Source organism: Mobula birostris, chromosome 18 (assembly GCF_030028105.1).
Source record: "Mobula birostris isolate sMobBir1 chromosome 18, sMobBir1.hap1, whole genome shotgun sequence".
In the NCBI taxonomy this organism is placed as follows: Eukaryota; Metazoa; Chordata; class Chondrichthyes; order Myliobatiformes; family Myliobatidae; genus Mobula; species Mobula birostris.
In genome coordinates, this window is record NC_092387.1 from 29,992,178 (window position 1) to 30,012,103 (window position 19,926).

At 42.7% G+C, this 19,926-nt stretch overlaps 1 protein-coding gene across 1 annotated transcript in view; it reads left to right on the forward strand.

Annotated features, from left to right (window-relative positions):
- LOC140212250 (protein FAM149B1-like) overlaps nucleotides 1-19,926 on the forward strand; it is a 95,638-nt gene that overhangs the window by 64,432 nt on the left and 11,280 nt on the right. Inside the window, exons 9-10 of the mRNA XM_072282970.1 lie at nucleotides 6,511-6,614; nucleotides 14,907-15,131. Coding sequence (XP_072139071.1) covers nucleotides 6,511-6,614; nucleotides 14,907-15,131 — 329 coding nt within the window. The remainder of the gene's footprint in view (nucleotides 1-6,510; nucleotides 6,615-14,906; nucleotides 15,132-19,926) is intronic.

Sequence of the window (19,926 nt, forward strand, 5' to 3'; positions counted from 1 at the left end):
CCCTGCCTGGAAGCACATATGCCCCTTTATCCCTGATCAATCCTACCCTCTCCTTAGTTATCCTCTTACTCTTAATCCATGTATAAAATGCCTTAGGATTCTTTTGAATTTTACTTGTCAAGGGCTTCACATGACCCCTCCACTCTCCTAATTACCTTCTTGAAGTCTTTTCTGGCTTTATGTACTATTGGGTGATTGGAGGATGACGACTATTATTCCTTTGTTCAAGAAAGGTAGTAGGGATAATCCTGGGAATTATATACTATTGACTGTGGGCAAATTATCAGAGAAGATTCTTAGGGACAGGATTTACAAGCATTTGGGGAAGCATAGTCTGATTTGGGATAGACAGCTTGGCTTTGTGCATTAACAAGCTGGTGTATCTAATAAGGTGGCACGTATTAGTGCACATCTGAAAACTTATCAGTCATGCATTTGCATGCAAATAGGTGACAAACAGCAGGGGTCGCCACATCCTGCATTATACCAGTAGTCACAACACTGCAAACTGAAAAACAGCCCTCTACTACCACGCTTTGATTCCTTCCACCAAGTCAATTTAGTAAGTCCTACTGGCTAGCTTGCCCTGGATCCCATGTAAGCTAAGCTTCTGGAATAGTCTACGATACAGCACCTTCTCAAAAGACTTGTTAAAGTCCATAAAGAATCTGTCTATCACACTGTCCTCATCAACGTTGTACAAGGACGTAGCAGGACTTCCATGCTCTTATATTCTGTGCCCAGACTTCTGATGGCATGTATTCTATCTGCCGTCTTTACCATCCGTCTAATTGGGCTGCCACCTGCAGTAATCTTTGGACCTATATGCCAAGCTTTGTTCCTTCCCCAATGCTTCCCAAGGGCATATTATTCATGGTATATATCCTGCACTTATAGCATCTCTCTAACTGTGTCTCTTTACACTTATCAAGACTAAAGTTCACCAGCCATTGCACTGCCCTGCTTACCACCTGATGAATAACATTCTGCAGCTTAACACCATCCTCCTCGCTACAGCACCAAGTTTTGTATCATCTACAGACTTATTAATCATATCCCATACATTCACTTCAAAATTGTAAATAATAAAGACAAGAAACTCTGCAGATGCTGGAAATCCAAAGTAACACACTCACACAAATTGCTGGAGGAACTCTGCAGGTCAGGCAGCATCTATGGAAATGAATAAACAGTCATTGTTTTGGGCCGAGACCCTTCTTCAAAACTGTAAAGGAAGGAGGAAAATGCCAGAATAAAAAGTTGCGGTGGAGGGGAGGGGGGATAGCTAGAATGTGATAGGTGAAGCCAGGTGGGTAGGAAAGAAAAAGGGCTGGAGAGGAAGGAATCTAATAGGAGAGGAGAATGGAACGTAGGAGAAAAGGAAGAAGGAGGGGACTAGGGGGTCCGATAGGCCATGGTGGGGAATAGAAGAAGACTGGAGGAAACTTTTTTTTTACCGGAAGGGAAAATCAATATATATGCCATTAGGTTGGAGGCTACCCAGATGGAATATAAGGTGTTGCTCCTCAATCCTGAGGGTAGGCTCATCATGGCAGAAGAGGAGGCTATGGACTGACAAGTCAGAACAGGAATGGAAATGGGAATTAAGATGTTCGGCTTCTGGGAAATTCCACTTCTGGCATATGGAGAGGAGGGGCTCAACATTTACAATATATTTACATGTATATAATAAACAGTAAGGGATTCAACACCAATCCCTGTTGACAACTTTCCATCACAAAAACAGCTCTCTCATCATTGCCCTCTGCCTCCTGTTAAGAAGTCAGCTCTGAATAAAATTTGAAAATTTGCTTTGGATCCTATGAACTCTAACCATTTCAAACAGCTTTACATGTGGAAACTTGATGAACTCCATGTAAAACGCACCAGCTGCACATTGAAGGTCAATTAAATTAGACAAAATTTTCACCAACAACGTACTGAAATCATCTACAACTGCAACCCTATACCCTGTATACCTCGGTAATTTACCTATGCATCTGCTGCCCTTTTGTCTACTGATTGTTGGGGGCTTTTAATCCAAGCAAAGTGATCATGCTTTTTATTCCTAAATTTTACCCATGTTGCCTCATTTGGAAAACATTCCAAGATATGCTTTCATTATTGTAACAATGATCTCCTTAATAATGCCAGCTCTCCCTTTAAAACCTGACATCCTAGAATGTTAGTTGTTGGACTCGCCCCTCTTTCAACCTTGTTTCTCTAACTGCAACAATATCATATTCACATTCTGATCAGTTCAGAGACACTCGAGACCGTAGATGCTGGAATCTGGAGCAACACTCAATAAACAGGAGGAACTTAGTGGGTCAGGCAGAATTTATTGAGGGAAATGGATATTAGACATTTTGCGTCAGGATATTTCACCTGCACTGCAATGCTCTTGGTTCACCTGCTTTACAGTCTGGTTCCTTCTACTATAACATGCAGCTTAACTTTCCGAAACTTTAGAAAGGACTTTGGGTCGCACATAGAGGCTGGTCAAGAAGTTTTAATCTTAAAGAAGTTTTATTAATACTAAATTGGATTCGAGATTTGCTTCACAGGAGAAGTCAGAGAGTGGTAGTAGGTGTTTTCTTTCCTGCGGCAGTATTCTGTGTGGATATGCTCAGTAGCGGGGAGGGCTTTAGATTTGATGGACTGGGCTGTATCCACAACTTTTTGGAGTAACTTCTGTTCAAGGGCATTGGTGTTTCCATTCAATATAATCTCCACAGCACATCTATAGTTTTACATGACTTGCTGATTCTTTGCAAATTTCTAAGAAAGTATTGACTCTGTCACTGATTTCTTCATAATGGCACTTAAATGTCAGATCCAGTATGGATCCTCTGAAATGATAATGCCGAGGAACTTAAAGTTGAGTGACCCTTTCCTCCTCTGATCTCCTGATGAAGACCGGCTCATGGACCTCCAGCTTCCTCCTCCTGAAGTTAATAATCAGCTCCAGGGTCTTGTTGTTGTGGCACCACTCAACCAGATTTTCAATCTCCCTCATCAAAGCCGATTCACCACCACCTTTGATTCGGCAAATAACAGTGGTATTGTGAGCTCCAGGTGGCATGGTGGAGGTATGTCTCTACCAAAGGTGCTGCAAAGTGCTCCTTCCCTCCACTAGCCTGTAGGTCACCCTTGGGCAAGGTGTAGCACCTGCTTAGCACCCCCGGTCAGGGTCACATGAAGCCATGGGAGCAGGTGGTGGATGGTCGTATGGTAGCTGGTGCATATCAAAAGTCCTGGTTATGTGACCACTGATGTCAGGCTGACATTCTCTGAACAGTATTGATAATAGCTGGGGTCACCCATCTTGTAAAGTCACTTCCCAGAAGAAGCCAATGGCAAATCATTTCTGTAGAAAAATTTGTCAAGGCCAATCATGGTCATGATCACCTACGTCATATGACACAGCACATAATTATGATGATCACCATCATCAGCAAACTTAAATATGGCTTCAGAGCTGTGTTTAGCCTCACAGTTATAAATATAAAGTGAGTCGAGGACATAGTCTTGTGGTGTACCTATATTGATGGTAATTGTGAAGGAAATGTTATTGCCATTTCAAACTGGACTGGGATCTTCAAGTGAAGAAATCAAGTATCCAGATGCACAAAGGGGTATTGAGACCCAGGTCTTGAAGCTTATTGATTAGTTTTAATGGGATGATAGTATTGAATGCCGAAGTGTAGTCAATGAAGAGCATGCTGATGTATGCATCTTTGCAGTCCAGATGTTCCAGGGTTTGAGAGAAGAGCTAATGAAATGACATCTGCTGTTGACCTGATGTGATGGTAGTCAGATTAGAGTGGATCAAAGGTGCTTCTCAATGAAAGTAAGTGCTACTGGATGATAGTCATTGAGGGAGGTTACCACTTTCTTCTTAGGCACCAATATAATTGAAGCCTCTTTGACACAATGAAAGGGGGTCATCAACAGTGCAATCATGCAGCACCTACTCGGCAATAACCTGCTTACGGATGCCCAGTTTGGGTTCTATCAAAGCAACTCAGCTCCTGACATCATCACCTCCTAGGTCCAAACATGAACCAAAGAGCTAAATACCAGAGGTCAGGTGAGAGTGATAGCCCTCAATATCAAGGCAGCATTTGACCAAGATGCCCTCGCTAAAATGGAGTCAATGGGAATTAGGGAGGAAACATTCCACTGGTTGGAATCATACTTGACACAAAGGAAGATGGTTGTGGTGATTGGAGGTCAATCATCTCATCCTCAGGACATCACTGCAGGAGTTCCTCAGGAAAGTGTCCTAGACCCAACCATCTTCAGCTGCTTCATCAATGACCATCCTTCCGTCATAAGATCAGAAGTGGGGATGTTCACAGATGACTGCATAATGTTCTGCACCATTCATGACTCCTCAGATATTGAAGCAGTTCATACCCAAATGCAGCAGGACCTGGACAATATCCAGGCTTGGACTGACAAGTGGCAAGTAACATTCGAGCCATGTAAGTGCCAGGCAATGACCATCTCCAACAAGAGAGGCCCTAAACATCATCCCTTGACATTCAGTGGCATCACCATCACTGAATCCCCTATCTACATCCGGGGGGGTTACCATTGATAGGAAAGAGAACTGGTCTAGCCATATAAACACTGTGGCTACCAGAGCAGGTCAAAGACTAGGAATCCTGCGGTGTGTAACTCACCTCCTGACTCCTCAGATCCTGTCCACCATCTACAAGACTCAGGTCAGGAGTGTAATGGAATACTCGCCACTCGCCTGGACGAATGCAGCTCCATCAACACTCAAGAAGCTTGACACCATCCAGAACAAGGCAGCCCACTTGATTGGTACCCCTTCCACGGGTTTCCAATTCCTCCACTACTGATGAACAATTGCAGCAATGTGTACTACCTACAAGATGCATTGCAGCAACATACCAAAATTCCTAAGGCAGCACCTTCCAGATCCACGACCACTACCATCTAGAAGGACAAGAACAGCAGATACCTGGGAACATCACCACTTGGAAATCCCTCTCCAAGACACTCACCATCCTGACTTGGAAACATATCGCCGTTCCTTGATTGTCACAGGTCAAAATCATGGAATGCCCACCCTAACAGCACTGTGGGTGTACCTACACCTCAGGGACTGCAGTGGTTCAAGAAGACAGCTCATCACCACCTTCTCAAGAGCAACTAGGGATGGGCAATAAATGCTGTCTTAGCTGGCGACGCCCAGATCCCATAAATGAATAGATTAAAAAAAAACAGGTGGCTACTTCAGACTGCAGCAGTGAGAAGTTAAAGATATCAGTGAACACTCCTGCCAGTTGATCAGTGTGGGTCCTAGTATCCCATGTGGATGGATATTTTCAGTGTGTTCGCCCTCTTGATGAACACTCTCACATCGGCCTCAGAGACTGAAATCACAGAGTCATCAGGGGCGGTGGGAGTTTGTGAAGGTTCCTCCATGCTTTGACAGTCAAAGTGAGCATAAAAGGTAGTAATTTCATTTGGGAGTGAAACCTTGATGTTACCTATGTCACTTGGTTTCACTTTGTAGGAGGTGATAGCATTCAAGCCCTGCCAGAGCTGTTCAGCATCCTTCAGTGATTCAGGTTAGGTCTGGTATTGCCACTTTGCACATGAGATAGTTTTCCAGAGATTGTACCTGGATTTCTTGTATTTTACTTAACACCGGACCCGAATGCCACTGATCTGGGTCCTCAGCAGATTGCAGATCTCTTGGCTCATCCGGGCTTCTGGTTGGGGAAGACTCTGAATGAACATCTAAGAGAAATTTGGATAGGTACGTGGATGTGAAGAGTATGGAAGGCTATGGTCCAGGTGTGGGTTGATGAGGCTAGGCAGAATAACAATTCAGCATGGACTAGATGGGCCAAAGGGTCTGTTTCTGTGTTATAGTGCTATATAACTGACTCTATAACTCCTCTCATACACCCTTAATGATATATTTTCAGAGAGGTCTGTCTAAATCAACAAAAATAGAACATCTGAACTCACAAAATCTACTAATTTTCCTTTGCCCCACAATTTTCCTTACCATTTTGACCAATTATCTGTTGCACAATACTACTTAAAATTCTTATCAGTCTTTTCCGAGCAGACCAAATCCTTCTGAACCATCTATCCTGTCTATGCTGATCTGGTTCCTATCTATTTCAAACAGAACATGTTAAGTCTTCAAGGCGTTACTATCATATCCCTTTTGGTTACCTTACAGTACCCAGTATACTGTACATTACCTTAACTTTGAACCCTTTTGCTTTTCCCAACCTCCAGCTACAAAGGGCCCTCATCTTGACATTACAGGCTTGTTTATCCATACCATGCAAGAATGTTTCTTGAAATATACAATGAAGCTCATTGACCATCGGGTGCTATTCCCACCATCTTTTGTTGTTCAGTGGATAAATTTTATCTGGGTTTCATTTTGGGTGACCTCTTACATTAAATGTAATGTATTGTTTCAATATATCCTATTTTTTTTCCACATAGGTTCGGCAGACACATAGTGAGATGATACAGACAAGGCTAAGTAGTTTGCATATCCAAGGTATTCCATTTAGTCGTGGAAACTCTTTAGTGCCTAAGAAAATTAAGTAAGTATTCCATCCATCTGTAGGCTATCTGTCATTAAGGTATCCCACTTGTTTTCTTGCCTGGACTGTTTTTGCCAATTGAAGTGTTAGTACACTCTATCCATAACATTGGGATTATAAACAAATTACAAGAAGAACAACATCACTGATGTCCAAAGAGTGTTTATAAAATTAATTTTGAAAATGAGAATTCATTCCCTACCCAAACGATGCAAACAAAGCCTGTATGTGACGAGGATTAGATCATTAAAGCATCATTGGGCTCTCTTCCAGGGAAGGTGGGACCTGTACAGAAGAGACGGTTTGCACCTGAACTGAAGGGGAACTAATAGCTCGGTGGGAAAGTTTGTAAATGATGTACGGTTGGGGATTAACCTAGATTTGCAGAGGGGTGGGAACCAGTGTGCCAGAACAGATAGTGGAGTGGTTGTGGAGAGATATGTTGTTAAGCCTACCTACAAAGTCAGGAATCAAAAGGTTAAGCATGGTGGGACTAATGTTCTGAGCTGTGTACATTTCATTGCAAGGAGTACTGTAGGAAAGGTAGATCACCTTAGGGTGTGGATCGTTACGTGGAATTATGACATTGTAACCATTAGTTGCAGGAGGGTCATGACTGAGAGCTCGATGTGTTGGGCTTTCGTTATTTTAGATGTGATAGAACAGGAGGGATTAAAGGGGAAGGAGTGGCATTACTAGTCTGGGAAAATGTCACAGCGGTACTCAGGACTGAGCTCATCTAGTGAGGCTTTATGATCAGAACGGAGGAATAAGAAAAGGATGCACATTAATGGGATTATGTTATAGAACACCCAACGATCTGTAGTCAGCACGATGCTATTACAGCTTGGGTCTCTCTGGAATTCGGAGCGCAATTCCGGCACCATTCTGTAAGGAGTTTCTGTAATTCCTCCCCATAGAATACGTGGGTTTTCTTCGGGTCCTCCAGATGTAGCAGGGAGGTTAATTGGTCATTGTAAATTGTAAAGTTAGGGTTAATTGGGTTTGTCAGGGGTTGTTGGGGCAGTGTGGCTTGAAGGGCCTGTACTGCTAAAAAAATAAAAAAATAGATTTTGTACAGACATCACAGACTGTTGTAAGAAACATAAGGTTGTGATAGTAGGCGATTTTAACTTTCCACACATTGACTGGGACTCCCATACAGTACACGCTGGATGGGAAAGAGTTTGTCTAATGTGCTTGGGAAAGTTTCCTTAATCAGTACGTAGAAGTCCCATCTAGAGAGAGTGCAATACTAGATCTCCTGTTAGGGAATGAGACAGGGCAGGTGACAAAAGCTGAGTAGGGGAACACTTTGCATCTAGAGATCACAATGCCATTAGGTTCAAGATAACTACAGAAAAGGACAGTTCTAGTCCTCAGGTTGAGATTCTAAATTGGAGAAAGGCCAATTTTGATGCCATCAGAAAGGATCTAGTAAGTGTAGATTGGGACAAGTTGTATTTTGGAGAAGGTGTACTAGGTAAGGAGGAGGCTTTCAAAGGTGAAATTTGAGAGTACAGGGTTTATATTTCCTGTCAGAATAAAAGGCAAGAATAAAAGCTTCAGGGAAATTGATTTTCAAGAGAAGACCAAGAAAAGGAAGGAGATGCATAGCAGGTAGCGGCAGGTTGGAGCAAATGAGGTACTTGAGGAGTATAACTTAAACTACTTAGAGTAGTTTAAATGGTCATTGTGTGTTCTTCATGCCAGATGTTGGAATCCTGGGAGACCTTTGGCTTGTATGGGAGAGTGAGGAGATTATTGATCAGAATTACAAGGAAATAGTCACCCTTAAGTTGCAGGAGGTGGGTAGCTGGGTAACCGTCAGGAGAAGAAATGGGAAGGCGAAATGGCAGTAAGCACAGAGCACCCCTGTGGCCTTTCTCTTCAATAATGAGTATACAGTTTTGGAGGATGACCTCCTACGGGAATGCCACAAAGACCAGGTTACTGGCACTGAACATGGGTGCATGCTGCAGAAGGGAAAGAGGAGGACGAGGGGAATGGTAGTGATAGGGGACTCAATAGTCAAAGGAACAGACAGGAAGTTCTGTGGATGTAAATGGGACACCCAGACAGTATGCTGCCTCCCAGATGCCAGAGTCGGGGACATCTCAGATCACGTCCACGGCATTTTGGAGAGGGAGGGAGAGCAGCCAGATGTCCTAGGACATATTGGTAACCAATGACATAGGAAGGAAAAGCAATGAGGTCCTGAAAAGAGAATTTAGAGTGCTAGGCAGAAAGCTGAGAAGCAGGACCTGCAGGGTAGTAATTTATGGATTGCTACCTGTGCCTCGCACCAGTGAAGGTAGAAACAAGATGATATGGAAGATAATGTGCGGCTGAGAAGCAGGTGCAGGGGGCAGGGCTTCAGGTTCTTGGATCATTGGGATCTCTTCTGGGGGAGGTATGGCCTGTACAAAAGGGACGGGTAGCACTTAAGCCTGAGGGGGGAATCAATATTCTCATGGGCAGGTCTGTTAGAGCTTTTGGGGAGGGTTTAAATTTATTTGGCGGGGGGATAGGAACCAGAGTGAAGGGACTCAGGACTGATGGTTACAAAAAAAAAGCAAAGTTAGTATGCAGTCAGACTGTCAGGAAGGGCAGGCAGGTGATAGGGCAAAATTGTAGCTAGCAGAGTGAATATCAGTGCATTTGGGATGCAGATCAAAAAGGGTAGCAAATACAGTACTCAAAGTGTTATACCTCAATGCATGGACTATAAGAAATAAGGTGGATGACCTTGTTGCACTTTTATAGATTGTTCGGTTATGATGGTGTGGCCATCACTGAATCATGGCTGAAGGATGCTTGTAGTTGGGAGTTGAATGTCCAAGGTTACACATTGTATTAGAGGGATAGGATGGTAGGCAGAGGGGGTGGTGTGGCTCTGCTGGTAAAGATTGGCATCAAATCATTAGAAAGATGTGACATTAGATCAGAAGATGTTGAATCCTTGTGGGTTCAATTAAGAAACTGCATGGGCGAAAGGACCCTAATGGCAGTTATATATAGGCCTCCCAAACAGTAGCTGGGACGTAGGCTACAGATCACAATGGGGAATAGAAAAGGCACATCCGAAGGGCAATGCTATGATAGTCACGGGAGATTTTAACGTGCAGGTAAATTGGGAAAATGAGGTTGGTAATGGATCCCAAGATTTTGAACTTGTTGAAAACCTGTGAGATGACTTTTTAGAGCAGTTTGTCATTGAGCCTACTAGGGAATCAGCTAAATAGATTGGGTGTTATGTAATGAACCAGAGGTGACTGGTGAGCTTAAGGTAAAGGAACCCATAGGAGACAGTGATCACAATATGCTTGAGTTCAACTTGAAATTTGATAGGGAGAAAGTAAAGTCTGACTCGCAGTATTTCAGTGGAATAAAAGAAATTACATTGGTATGAGAGAGGAGTTGGCCAAGGTAAATTGGAAGGAGATGCTGGCAGGGAAGACAGCAAACCGGTAATGGCTTGAGTTTCAGGGAAAAATGAGGAAGGTGCAGGATAGATGTATTCCAAAAAGGAAGAAATTCTCACGTGGCAAAATAGTACAACTGTGGCTGACAAGGAAAGTCAAAGCTAATGTAAAAGCAAAAGAGAGGGGATGCAACAAAACAAAAATTAGTGGGAAGATAGAGGATTGGGTAGCTTTTAAAAACCCACAGAAGCAACTAAAAGAATCATTAGGAAGGAAAAGATAAAATATGAAAACAAGCTAGCAAATACTATCAAGGTAGATAGAAAAAGCTTTTTCAATATTAAAAATTAAAGAGAGATGAGAGTGGATATAGGACGCTAGAAAATGAGGCCAGATAAATAATAACGGGGACAAGGAGATGGCAGATGAACTCAATGAGTATTTTGCATCAGTCTTCACTGTGGAAGATACTAGCAGTGTTCCAGGCATTGAAGGGTGTGAGGGAAGAAAGGTGAGTGCCGTTACTACAACAAGGGAGAAGGTGCTCAAAAAACTGAATCACCTAAAGGTACATGACTCGCCCAAACCAGATGAACTGCAACCTAGGGTAATGAAGGAGGCAGTGGTAGAGATTGTAGAGGCATTAGTAATGATTTTTCAAGAATCATTGAACTCTGGCATAGTTGCAGAGGACTGGAAAATTGCAGATGTCACTCCACTCTTTAAGAAAGGAGGGAGGCAGCAGAAAGGAAATTATAGACCAGTTAACCTGACCTTAGTGGTTGGGAAGATGTTGGAGTTAATTGTTAAGGATGAGGTTATGGAGTACTTGGTGACACAGGACAAGACAGGGCAAAGTCAGCTTGGTTTTCTTAAGGGAAAATCTTGCTTGATGAACCTGTTGGAATACTTTGAGGAGATTTCAAGTAAGATAGATAAAGGGGATGTGGCAGATGTTGGTTATTTGGATTTCCAGAAGGCAAGGGGTGACAAGGTGCCACACATGAGGCTGCTTACCAAGTTAAGAGTCTGTGGTATTACAGGAAAGTTACTGGCTTAGTTAGAGCATTGTCTGGTTGGTGGAGGCAACGAGTGGGAATAAAAGGATCCTTTTCTGTTTGGCTGCCAGTAACTAGTGGTGTTCTGCAGGGGGCGGTGTTGGGACCACTTATTTTTATGCTGTATATCTATTGTTTAGATGATGGAATAGATGGCTTTGTTGCCAAGTTTGCAGATCATATGAAGATTGGTGGAGGAGCAGGTAGTGTTGAGAAAACAAGAAGGCTGCAGAAGGAGAATGGGCAGGAGAGTGGCAAATGAAATACAATGTTAGAAAATGCATGGTCGTGCACTTTGGTAGTAGAAATAAATGTGCTGACTATTTTCTAAACAGGTAGAAAATCCAAAAATCTGAGATGCAGAGGAATTTGGGAGTCCTTGTGCAGAACACTATAAAGATTACCTTGTAGGTTGAGTGGTGGTGAGGAAGGCAAATGCAATGTTAGCATTCATTTCAAGAGGTCTAGAATATAGGAGCAGTATGTCATGCTGAGGGTTTATAAGGCACTAGTGAGGCCTCACCTTGAGTATTGATATGCTGGCATTGGAGAGGGTTCAGAGGAGGTTCACAAGGATGATTCTGGGAACAAAAGGGTTATCATATGAGGAACGTTTGATGGCTCTGGGCCTGTACTCACTGGAATTTAGAAGGATGAGGGGGGATCTTATTGAAATGTTTTGAACGTTAAAAGTCTTAGACAGAGTAGATGTGGAAAGGAATTTTCCCATGGTGCGGGAGTCTAGGATGAGAGGGCACAGCCACAGGATAAGACCATAAGATATTGAAGCAGAATTAGGCCATCAAGTCCGCTCCGCCATTCCATCATGGCAGATCCTGGATCCCACACAACCCCATACACCTGCCTTCTCACCATAACCTTTGATGCCCTGACCAATCAGGAAACTACCAATTTTTGCTTTAGATATACCCACGGTCTTGGCCTCCACAGCTGACTGTGGCTGAGCATTCCACAGATTCACTACTCTCTGGCTAGAAAATTTTCCTCCTTAACTACGTTCTAAAGAGTTGCCTCTCAAATTTGAGGTTGTGCCCTGCAGTACCGGACAACCCCACTATATGAAAAATCCTCTCCACATCCACCTTATCTAATCCTTTCAACATTCGGTAGGTTTTAATGAGATTCTACCCCCCGCACCCCCCCACCGCATTCTTCTAAATTCCAGTGCGTGGAAATCCAAAGCTGCCAAATACTCCTCATATGTTAACCCTTCATTCCCGGAATCATCCTTATGAACCTCCTCTGGACTCTCCAATGACAACACAGCCTTTCTGAGATATAGGGCCCAAAACTCTTGACAGTACTCCAAGTGTGGCCTGACTAGTGTCTTATAAAGGATAGAGGGATGTCTATTTAAAACAGATGTATAGAGAAATTTCTTTAGTCAGATGGTGGTGAATTTGTGGAATTTGTTACTACAGGCAACTGTGGAGGCCAGGTCATTAGGTGTATTTACGGCGGAGATTGATAGTTTCTTGATGGGCCGCAGCATCAAAGGTTACGAAGAGAAGGGCAGGCGGTGGTGCTGAGGAGGGGAATAGTGTTATTTTGTAAACTCAACACGAAGAAACTCAAACTTCATCTCTTGCAAAGTGCCTAGGTATGCACAATCCAACATCTCGGGAACTGTGATATGTAGAGTGTCCCGACTGCACCCACTCACTTCTTTGGATCTTTCTCTCCTACTGCACAATGGAATGTCTTCTCGGGAACTGTGGTGTGCAGAATGATCAAACTTAATTTTACCTGTGCACAAGGAGAACAATATGGCCCCTGTCTAGGTGATGCTGTTCTGAATTCTGGACAGAGAAATGCCATTTTTATACAGAATTGACCCGCAGTTACAGATATTGACCATTTGGTAAATTGTATATATCTGAATTCCTTTCTTGCAAAAGATCTGTCATCATTCACAATACAGTTGTTAAAAATCAACAGAAACTACAGCTAACAACTGATAATACTTTGAAGTTAGTAAAGTGATTGTCACTTTGGTACTGTGTGTGGCTTGCATGTTTTCATTAAATTCTTGTCTCATCTTTAGTAAGCCAACATAGCTCTAGGAATCTGCCATGCAAGGGGAAGCTATGTTCTTCAGAGACCCTCTTCCCTGGGCTGTCTGCACTTTATCTGCAATCTGTCCTTGCCTGGACATTATGTAGACCCTTGTTTTGCTGCAACTGCCACACTATGACTTTATCATGAAGCAGACGCCACCACCTCTGCCCATTTTTTTGATGCTGTAGTCTGGTCCATCTAGTGGATTGAGAATGCCTCAGTCTGGAGTGCCGTGTCCAGAGCGCGTGAGATGTGCTATGTGTCAGGGAAACAGAGAACATAACAATCCCTGATGCAGCGATCTTGCTCTTAAATCCTTAATTTTGTTTTCCAATGACTGCACATTAGACAGGAGGATGCTAGGGAGCATTGGTCGTGTTCCACTTCCAGGTTCCATACCTGCATTTCTCGGAGTCGAGTTCACTGCGTTCTTCAGGCTCATCAGGAAATTGTGACATAGCTAGTGCATTTAGAAAAAAATATCATGGAAGCTCTTGACAAACTCTGACCCATCTAAACCCCTTATACTAAGTAATTCAAGTCAATATTGGGAAAGTTAAAATTTAACTCTTCTGTAATCCTATTGCTCCTAAACCATTCTGCAATTAGTTTACATAACTGTTCCTCTAATTCTCATTGACTGTTGAGAAGCCTACAGTAAAAACAGAAGAAAGTTATCGCTCCTCGCCTAGTTCAAGTGTCGACTCATATGGCCTTGTTGGATTCTCCCTATATAGCAGTGCAATTTCCTCCTTTTTTCACCTTCCTCTTGTCATGCCTGAAACTTCTTTATCCCAGAGCATTAAGCTGCCAGTCCTGCCCTTCACTCAATCATACCTCCATGATACAATAAGTCATAACTTCCCTTCCATCTCACTCAATATTAACTCTTCAATTCCTCCAAGGATCCATGCCCCTTTCTAATTTACATCTAAATATACTAACGGCATGCAGCAGTATCCTCAAACTCATTGTCATGTATGTAGTCTGATGACATATATTTTATATACCCAACACTGTTTGCTTCCTTTGGTTCCCCCTGTTCTATCAATATGTTGTACTGAATGAGCAGGAATTTTCCGTTGATCAATATTGGAAAGACCAAATTCACAACAAACTGATCCTTAGCCATTGTTTCTAATTACCTCTCTTGCAACTGTATGCAGCTAAGCTGGACCACTCAGACCTTGTGTTTACACTTGAAATGAGCCCCTGACAGACTAACCCTTGCTGAAGGGTCTGAACAGCTCTCTAGATAGTAGTTTTAAACTCAGTTTCCACTTTGGGATTTAAATTTAAGTAAATATTTACTTATTTACTTGCTAAGACTGAAGTTAAAATCGGTAAAGGAAATCAGGAACCGACCAAAACCTTATAAACACCCACCTGGTTCATTCAGGTCTTCAGAGAAGGAAATCCACTGTCCTTATCCAGTCTGGCTTCCATGTGACTCCAGAATCACCTATGTGATTGGCTCTTACCTGGCCTTTGACATGGCTGAGCAAGCAACCTAGTCCTTGGGCAATTAGGAATGAGCGGTTAAAGTTGGCATTCTCTGACAATTTTACACCCCATGAACAAATAATACAAAAGAAAGTCTGGGTTTGTTTTGTTGTCACTGAGAGAGACCTGGGTATTCCTGGGTTCTTTGAGTGTGTGGAGTTGACGGCTGATATTTGAAGAGATGATAGAAGAATTAATGATATTTTTTATGGTGAACTTGATTGTAGGGGTTCAGATGAGAGACCTGTCCAGCGGCAATATTCAAGCAACCACTCAGCAAACCGATTTCCTTCAAACCACCTGAGAGAACATAGTATTTACTCTCTGTCCCAGCCAGTCCGTTCTGCACAGAGACGAAATGCTCCTCGGACACTCCACCCATTACATTCCAGTTTATCCCACTCCAGAACTCCAGTTGGATTTATCAATGAAGCGGTGCATGGAATAGGGCTGTAAGTACCAAATACGAAACTGTGAAGCATAAAAATGTAAAGTAGAAAATGCTGCCCAGCAATTTCCAAAACCATTGGCCTAAATAGCTAGTCCACATAAGACTAGTCATTTTTCCCTTCAAATTTACTCAAGCTATTTGATATTTCAGTTTCTGCCAATTGTTTCTGTAATCATTCCTTTCGATAATTTCCCTATCAAACTGCTTCACTCAATGCTTTAGATTTTCTTTCTTCTCTTAATATTTTCTTTGTTTTACCTTTTGTGTTATGTGCACTTTCTGTGTAATCTTGGGTATCTCATTGCTTTTTATTACCATTATTGTTCAGTAAGGAAGGATGTGCTAACAATAGCGAATCACCAGAATGTTGGCAGAATTGCAGAGCTGTACTTATAAAGGGAGATTGGATAGACTCGGTTTATTCCCACTGGAACATACAAGGCTGAGGGGTGACATTACAGACATTTATAAAACTATGAGGGGCATGAAGAGCATAGGAGTCTAGAATTAGAGGGCAAAGATTTAATATGGGAGGGGAGACATTTCAAGGAGATCTGATGGGGAAGTTTTTCACAACAAACATAGTGGTTGCATGGAATGGGCTGCCAGAAGAAGTGGTAGTAGCAGGTACGATTACTAGCTATTTAAAGGCAATTGTACATGCACATAGATAGAAAAAGTGTAGAGGGATGGGGATCAAATGTAACTAAATGGGCAAAATATTTGGCATGAACAAGGTGGGCTGAAATGTCTGTTTCTGTGCTGTAGGATTCTATGATTTTATGGTATATGTAAATGGACACTGATGAAACTATTGAGAACGTACATAGCCAGAGTGTAGCTGAGTGTATGATGAAAAGAATTGCATTTAAAATGCAGCATAGTCACAAAAACAGTCCACTGTGTCCGTGCTGACCATCTATTACCTATGTACATCAATTCCATTTTCAGCTCGTAGTCTTCTATGCTTTTATGATTTAAGGTGATTTTATTTATTCAAGAGACGTGGGCTTCATAGCCCAAGCCTAGCATTTAATTGCCCTTGAGAAAATGGTGGTGAGGTGCCTTTTTGAACAATGCAGTCCTTGGGATGGGGTTATACCCACAATACCGTCAGGAAGAGAGTTCCAGAATCTGTCACCCAATGACAATGAAATATTGGAGATATATGTTCAGTATTACTTTATTAGGTACCTCCTGTATCATTCTGGCCATTCTCCTCTGCTCTCTCATTAACACTTTTGCCCACATAACTGCTGCTCACTGGATTTTTTTTTGTTTTTCACACCATCACCTGTAAACTCTAGAGACTGCTGTGCATGAAAATCCCAGGAGAGCAGCACTTTCTAAAATACACAAACCACTCCAAGGCAATATCAGTGAGGTCATCATTATGTTTGAAGTACTCCACAAATAAGGGCAACGCATACAAGAAGCTGGAGGAACTCAGCAGGCCAGGCAGCATCTATGGAAAAAAGTACAGTCGACTTTTCGGGCCAAAACCCTTCAGCAGGACTGGAGAACAGAGGCTGAGGAGTAAATTTCTTTTTTCCATAGATGCTGCCTAGCCTGCTGAGTTCCTCCAGCATTTTGTGTGTGTTGCTTGGATTTCCAGCATTGGCAAATTTTTTCTTGTTTGTGATTTGATCCACAATTAAGGGTATGGTGAAAATTCAATTGAGAGAGAGTATGGCAAAGTGTATTAAACCATCTTTCATAAGCATTCCAAATCACTCCATCTGCCCTTCTAATTGGATTGTTGACACTTGAATACTAATAGAATCTTCCCAGGACATCTCTTTCTGAAGAAGGCCAATTAACTCCTGGCTAACATATCTATACTCTGCTCCCTGGGGCATTTCTGTTATGCCAGCGGTTTGCTCCAAGGGCAACAGTAGGCAAAGTTCTGGTTAGACCAACTGAGATATTTGCAGACACATGAAGACTTTGGATGTTCTTCACCTGTGCCTCCATGTAACATGTGATACTACAGTATGGTCCTCATCCAGGTTCTTCAATGGTGCAGAACCTTATGTGGTGACTGCATTCCCTTCCTTTTCTGTTCCCCGTGTCTGCTGTGTTGCCCATTGGAATGTACCGTACAAAAACACTCAGCTTTCTTGATATTCTTCAGTAACTCTAGCTATCCCTCAAGCTCAAAGGCTGAGCGAGCTCGACAAGCTGGAGATACTTCATGTACACATGGTCATCCTGCCACATGAATTATCTTGGAGTTTCTATATAAGACCATAAGATATAGGAGCAGGATTAAGTCACTTGGCCCATTGGATTTGCTCCACCATTTCACCAGTTTCCCTCTCAGCCCCAATCGCCTGCCTTCTCCCCGTATCCCTTCACGCCCTGACCAATCAAGAATCTATCAACCTCTGCCTTAAATATACGTAAAGGCTATGCCTCCACAGCTGCCTGTGGTAAAGAGTTCCACAGATTCACCACTTTCTGATTAAAGAAATACTTCCTCACCTCCATTCTAAATGGATGCCTCTCTATTCTGAGGCTGTGTCCTCTGGTCTTAGACTCTCCAACCATAGGAAACGTCCTCTCCACATCCACTCTATCAAGGCCTTTCACCATTCAATAGGTTACAATGAGGTCACCCCTCATTCTTCTGAATGAGGCAGGAATTTGATACAGGATTGCCAATAATAGTTCTCAGCCGTGAGCAACTTGAACTGAAGAAAACTTCTTCTCAGAGTCAGAGTTGACAGCATAGAAACAAGCCTTTTGGCCCACTGAGTATATATGGCCATCAAGTATCCATACATGCTAATCCTGCACTGTCTTTTCTCAATTGTCCCACATTCCAATTAACTCTCCCTTTATTCTACCACTCACCTACACTCTAGGGGCAATTTACAGAGGACAGTTGATCTAGTGATCTGCATGTCTTTGGGATGTTGAGGAAACTAAATCACTTGGGGAGAAAACCAACGCGGTCACAGGAAGAACATGCAAACTCCACACAGCGCTATAGGTTAGAATTAAACCAGGTCACTAAAGCTGTGAACAGCATCTCTACTAACTGTGATACAATGCTGCCTCAACCAACATTTAAATGTGAGTTGGTATTTTGTTGAAACAATGTTTAATTAATGTGTTTCGACTTTTACTGTAATTTATCTTTTAATTCATCCATTTCAATTAATTGCCCAGAGCATGAAGGAGAAATCACTTCAGTTGAGCGTGGTTATGAGAAAAACTTGCAGACTGCACCTTATAACTTATCCTTGTGGAGAGGTGAATGGCAGATGGAACTAGAATGAAATAGGGAATATGGTGGGGGGAGAGGGAAGACTGTGAATGAACTGTGCATAGAGGTGGAGGGAACGAGGAGGAAGATGGGGATGAAGATGTAAGGTATAAGGGAAAGAGAACAAAAATAAGAGGATTGGAGGATGTCGGATGGGGGTAGGAAGGGGGAAAATAACCCACCAGAGTGGATGCTTACCTAAAACTGAAAACTCAAAGTTTCTGCCATTGGTTGTAGATTAGTCAGGCGGTAAATGAGATGTTGTTCCTCCAGTGTACATCGGGCTTCACTCTGACAGTAAAAAAGGCCAAGAATGAGAATGGGAAGGGGAATTGAAATGACATACAACTGGGAACTCAGGATAGTCATTGCAAACAGTGTGTAGGTGCTCGGTGAAATAGTCACCCATTCTGTGTTTGGTCCCACATAGTGTCTTCTACCTCAATGACTCCTCTGACAGCTCATTCCAGACAACCACCACCCTCTGCGAAAAAAAAACCTATTGCTCAAATCTCCTTTAGCTCACCCTCTTTACCTTTGGGAAGGGGTGCTTTGAGGCCCGAGTTCTGCTGGTAGTTTAATCTACAGGCTTTGGTGAACATTGGGCCCGTATGGGAGAGTGAACAACAAGCAAGACTCTAGGATGGTGTGTTGGTTCTCCGGTGTCAGATCAAGGATGTCCTCATGTAACATGTCTCTAATTCAGGCAGCATCCTGGTATGCCTCTTCTATACCCTCTCTAAACCCTCCACATCCTACCCACAATGGGGCAACTGGATTGAATGCAGTATCTTAGATGGGGTATAACCAGAGTTTTGTAAAACTGTAACATAACTTCCTGATTCTTGAATTGTAATGTCATTAACAGTGTACTGTCCCTTTACATTTGATCTCCCAAAGTAAAATGCTTCACTTTTCGCCAGGGTTAAACTACATCTGCTACTTTTCCACCCATATCTGCAACTGATCTAAAAACACAGAAAACCTACGGCACGATACAGGCCCTTCAGCCCATAAACCTGTACCGAACATGTCCTTACATTAGAAATTACCTAGGGTTACCCGTAGCCCTCTATTTTTCTGAGCTTCATGTACCTGTCCAGGAGTCTCTTAAAAGACCCTATCATATCCGCCTCCACCGCCATCACCGGCAGCCCATTCCACGCACTCACCACTCTCTGCGTAAAAAAAACTTACTCCTGACATCTCCTCTGTACCTACTTCCAAGCACCTTAAAACTGTGCCCTCTTGTGCTAGCCATTTCAGCCCTGGGGAAAAAAGCTTCTGATTATCCACATGATCAATGCCTCTCATCATCTTATACACCTCTATCAGTCACCTCTCATCCTCCGTCGCTCCAAGGAAAAAAGGCTGAGTTCACTCAACCTATTCTCATAAAGCATGCTCCCCAATCCAGGCAACACCCTTTTAGATCTCCTCTGCGCCCTTTCTATAGTTTCCACATCCTTCTTGTAGTCAGGCGACCAGAAATGATCACAGTACTCCAAGCGGGGTCTGACCAGGG